The 5,291-nt window shown below is 44.5% G+C and overlaps 1 protein-coding gene across 1 annotated transcript in view; it reads left to right on the top strand.

Annotated features, from left to right (window-relative positions):
* The window catches only part of slc17a6b (solute carrier family 17 member 6b), a gene marked incomplete at both ends in the record, with an annotated part of 25,765 nt that extends 20,684 nt beyond the window's left edge, over positions 1-5,081 (top strand). The window contains 2 exons of the mRNA XM_080857091.1: positions 4,387-4,514; positions 4,755-5,081. Of these exons, the coding sequence (XP_080713217.1) occupies positions 4,387-4,514; positions 4,755-5,081 (455 nt within the window). The remainder of the gene's footprint in view (positions 1-4,386; positions 4,515-4,754) is intronic.
* Positions 5,082-5,291: the final 210 nt, after the last annotated feature.

Here is a 5,291-nt window from a genome sequence, read left to right as displayed (position 1 = left end):
TGATTTCTTTTTATGATCCATTGCGTTGCCTAAGGTCCTCCAATAATTTATTTTCGTTACCCCCACCATGCCTGCTACCTCCGCGGTGCGTCCTTGAATAACGTCCCCAGGACGTCTAAAACACGTTTCCCAGAAGTCACCACAATGCCTTCAGGACGTTCTTGCAACTTCCTGCAGAACGTCCCCAGGACCTATAGAAAACGTTTCCCAATTGTCACCGCAACGTCCTCGTGACGGTCTTGGAACGTCGTGCAAAACGTCCTAGAGTTGTCAAGGGAACCATACACATTTACGTTTTTAGAACGTTCAGAGAGACCATTACAGGACGTCGAGGGGACGTAATTTTGCTTACAGGGTGTGTGTGTGTGTGAGTGTGAGTGTGTGTGTGTGTGTGTGTGTGTGTGTGTGTGTGTGTGTGTGTGTGTGTGTGTGTGTGTGTGTGTGTGTTTCAGTGAAAGACGAGCAACACTAATCCACACACTGATTCTACCAGTCAGTAAGACCCCTCAGATACATCACTCACGAATAAAGCACCCTTAGAGAAAGTCATCTTCTTCTTGTTCTTCATCATCTTCATCATCACCAGTTAGGGCACTCACTCTCACTCACACCTACACCAACTTAATCATCTCGTCATCCTTATCATCTTTATTTTCATCAACACCATCTTCAACACCATCATCTTCATCACCTAATTTTTATCTCCATTTGCATCACACAAACACACACACACACACACACACACACACAAACACACATACACACACACTCAAACACATTAACATACACACACACCAGAGGTTCCGCTTGAGAAAAATGTTGCCGGGCAAAATGACCGGCAGAGTTTTCATTTTCCGGACATTTTAATGATAAGCCGGTCATATATCTATTTCTGCTTCTAAATTAGCCTATAGAGCTCCTGCGTCACGTGACTTTTGATTGTCGGACGCCATTTTGGCAGTAAACATTACGACCGGCGCCAGCCTTGAAGAGTTCATACCGAGCGAATATACGTATATAACTAATAATAATAAATAAATAAAATATAAATTAAGGTTGAAAATGACAGCCACGGTTGGGTACGTTCAAAAACACAAACTAGCAAGTTACAGATGCACTGTAGTAGCTACCCAAGATAATAAACAAACATGCTAACGTGACACTGCCGTACCTAGTCAAGCTAATAAACAAACAATGCTAACGTGACACTGTCTATCAAACTGGGATAATTTAATACTTACCCTTGCAGTGATGATGCCAAAATTACAGAGATTAAATATAAGTGACCCATATAACGCTCCTGGGGTGCTTTTCAAGAGCATAACATCCTACAACGAAGAATATATTTACCTGACTTGCGCTACGCTGACATCCACAGCTATCTGCTCAATTTTCCCTTAGTTTATACTGGGGACTCCCTCAGAGCATACAAAGGCTTGGAGGCTTATAAATGGTGTCAGTCCGGCTTCGTAACACAACTTCGACTGTGGAGTCTTGCATCCAAAAACTTCGGCATCATCACTGCAAGGGTAAGTATTAAATGATCCCAGTTTGATAGACAGTGTCACGTTAGCATTGCTTGTTTATTAGCTTGACTAGGTTCGGCAGTGTCACGTTAGCATGTTAGTTTATAATCTTGGGTAGCTACTGCAGTGCATCTGTAACTTGCTAGTTTGTGTTTTTGAACGTACCCAACCTAAGTGGCTGTGATTTTCAACCTTAATTTATATTTTTTGAATTTCATACATAGGTTAATCACTCCCAACGGCTAAATGACAGTCAACTGAAGCCGTGACTGCCAGTCAGTGCCTGTCAGATAACTGACGCGATTACTGCCAAAATGGCTACGCCCATCGTTTTTCGGCACGCGACCAGCAACTATGACGACAGGCGCAGGAACTCTATAGAAGAAAACTGACGCCATGTTTAGCTTAAAGAATTACATAATCAGGTCGTTTAGAATGAAACATGTTTATTTGCCAAAGTTTACAATGGGGAAAAAAACATAAATGCCTGATGCGCGTCAATAAATGGCCTTTAATCGTAACCTGCTGTGTGAAATTGAGCACTGCAACAAGGTCATTGCTCTCCGACTATGTTCAATGACAGCGGAGATTCTAAAATGATTAGACCCTCTTATGAATCTGTTGCGTCGTCCTGCCATTTCGAAGAGCTAACAGAACATTTTACTGTTACCATCAATTACTTCGCACCTTAGCCATGGGAACTTCATTCGGACATAAACGCCCGACACTTCGGCCTTTTCCCTGGTAAAGCTGTTTGAACATCTAGGGCTTCAGGTAGGCTATTCAATGTTTGGAAAGTTCACTAGTTCAGTTCATAGTTTACATTTTGAACTAAGTTCACAGCTCCAAAAAATGCGCTTGTCCAGTTCTTTTTTTTTAATATGTTGCAAGCTATTTTTCAAAATCTCTATCTGTCTGTCTGCTCTCGGCCTCTACGCAACTTCGCGCTCTCACGCACGGGCAGACAGTAGAATGAAATTAAACGCGTTCAGATGCAACACTGCAGGTATTACAGGTTCATCCTCATCAGAAGGTTCACCCTCATCAGTTGAGTTTGGCCTCTGAAAAAAACTTTTAAGGCTAGTCTGCTTGGCCATGTTTGATACTTATCACTCGGTTCGCTCCGTTTGTAACCGACGGTTTGCGCTTTATTTAAAATGCAGCATATGCTTGTTGTTTAATAACTTTCAAGCGGCAGAATAGCCTGTTCCTTTAAAACATAATAATAAGGGCAGTGCACGTTTGCTTTATAGGCCTAAATATTAGGATTGTTGTCTATTTCAGATTGTGTTTGCTGGACGGGATTTTTAAGAAATTCCAATCAGACAATTTGACCGGTGAGATCTAATATTTTCGGACATTTACATTTTTTTCCGGACAAAGACCGGTAATTACCGGACAACGGAAACGCTGACACACACACAGAGCAAGAGAGCTTTTTGGGGCATGCATCTGCCTCCATATCCTCCTCCCCCCCACTCCATTCATCTTCTCTCTCTCACACACACACTTTCTTTTTCTCTTTTTACACACATCTCTACATCTTTCCACTCCGCTTCCTCTCACTCTCTCTCTCTCTCCATTTCTCTGAGTACGGCGGTCTGAGTTGAATGCCTGTTTTCCCTTTCTTCTCTCCTGGACTTTTTAAATAATTCATGGCGTCTCTCAAGAGAAAAGAGCAGAGGAGAGAAGAGGGGAGGGGAGGACAGATGACGAGAAGACGAGGATAGCAGTAGTGGGACATACGCTATGGAGACTTGCTAGTGTTATACGCTATGGAGACTGGTTAGTGTTATACTCTATGGAGACTGGTGAGGATAGTGTTATACGCTATGGAGACTGGTTAGGTTAGTGTTATACGCTATGGAGACTGGTTAGGTAAGTGTTATACGCTATGGAGACTGGTTAGGTTAGTTTTATACGCTATGGAGACTGGTTAGTGTTATACTCTATGGAGACTGGTGAGGATAGTGTTATACGCTATGGAGACTGGTTAGGTTAGTGTTATACGCTATGGAGACTGGTGATGATAGTTTTATACGCTATGGAGACTGGTAAGGTGAGGTCAGTGTTATACCCTATGGGGAAATGTAGAGGAGACAGACTGTACATTACACAGTAACATCCTTTAGACTGCGGTATGCTGGGAATATACCTTAACATGACATAATGGAGGCCTTAAATATGTATTACCATGGTACTGTTATTTTACAGTAAGTCCCTGACCTAACATTTTGTATTTCCTGTAAACTAAATTAACACTAATTGAATCCTTAGTTAATCTCCTCACATGGTTTTTACTAAAACCCTTACTGTTGTTATACGGAAAAAGATTTTACTTTAAATGATGCGTATGGGTGAGGCACTGGCTGTGGACCCTGCAGTGATTAATGCCCTCTCAGTCTTTGTCAGACAGTCACTAGTCGTTAGCATTAATATTTCACATGCTAGTCGTTAGTGCCAGAGTGTTGCTAATTACCAAGACTCTGAGGTGGTCTCTCTGGCTGCAGCGAGGGCACAGGCACAGCTATGCACCTCATGGGCTTTACACAGGGTTACGGCCAGCCACTCCAACCACAACATAAAGGTGACACAAGACAGAGTTCAGCCGAATGTCTAGGGACAACACTACCCCCTCATCAGCACAGGTTGGGTTGCATTTATAGTGAATGGCAGACAGGTGAGCCTCAGGTGAGCCACACAGGTGAACTCAAATGAGGGGCAGAGGAATATAGCAATGCAACAGCAAGCATTGGGAGATCCACATTGAACAATTTTCCTTGTGGATTTCTATCAAATTGAGAATTCCCATTGAATGAATAAATGAATGAATGTCCTTTGTCTGGCTTCTGATTGGCAGGTTTCAATGTCAATCATCTGGACATCGCCCCTCGCTATGCCAGTATCCTGATGGGCATCTCCAATGGGGTGGGCACCCTCTCTGGCATGGTGTGCCCACTCATCGTCGGAGCCATGACTAAACACAAGGTGCGCCACTCATGGTTATAAACATGCTCATCAATATTACACTCAGCTATCTGCCATTGTGCTAGCTTGGCATAGCCACTTTAACTCTCCTCCCTCACTCCCTCCTCTCTCTCTTTCTCCCTCTCTCTATTTCTCCCTCCCTCACTCTCTTTGACTCTCTCTCTCTCTCTCTCACTCTTTTCCTCTATTTCTCGTTCTCACTCTCTCTCCGCCCCCCCTCTCTGCCCCGTCCCCCTCTAGACTCGAGAGGAGTGGCAGTACGTGTTCCTGATCGCCGCCCTAGTGCACTACGGCGGTGTGATCTTCTACGGGCTGTTTGCGTCGGGCGAGAAGCAGCCGTGGGCGGACCCGGAGCTGACCAGTGACGAGAAGTGCGGCTTCATCGACGAGGACGAGCTGGCGGAGGAGACGGGTGACATCATGCAGAGCTACAACGCAGCGGGCGGCCCAGCCAAGAGCTACGGCGCCACCACCCAACTCAACGGGGGCTGGGCAGAGGGCTGGGAGAAGACGGAGGAGTACGTACAGGAGGGGGGGCAGCAGGCGGGCTACGGAGGGTACTCCTAGAGCTACACACACACACACACACACACACACACACACACACACACACACACACACACACACACTTGACACAAACACGCACTCAAGACAAAGACAAACACACACACACACACACACACAATGTAGACCTATTTTGTAGTGTTTGTGAGTTCTGACAAAAAAAAAGATGAAGTAATCACCTATACCAGTTAAAGTTCCATTGTTGTATGTTTG

The sequence above is a fragment of the Sprattus sprattus genome (genome assembly GCF_963457725.1).
Source record: "Sprattus sprattus genome assembly, chromosome: 18".
Lineage (NCBI taxonomy): Eukaryota > Metazoa > Chordata > Actinopteri > Clupeiformes > Clupeidae > Sprattus > Sprattus sprattus.
This window is presented reverse-complemented; position numbering and strand designations above follow the sequence as displayed.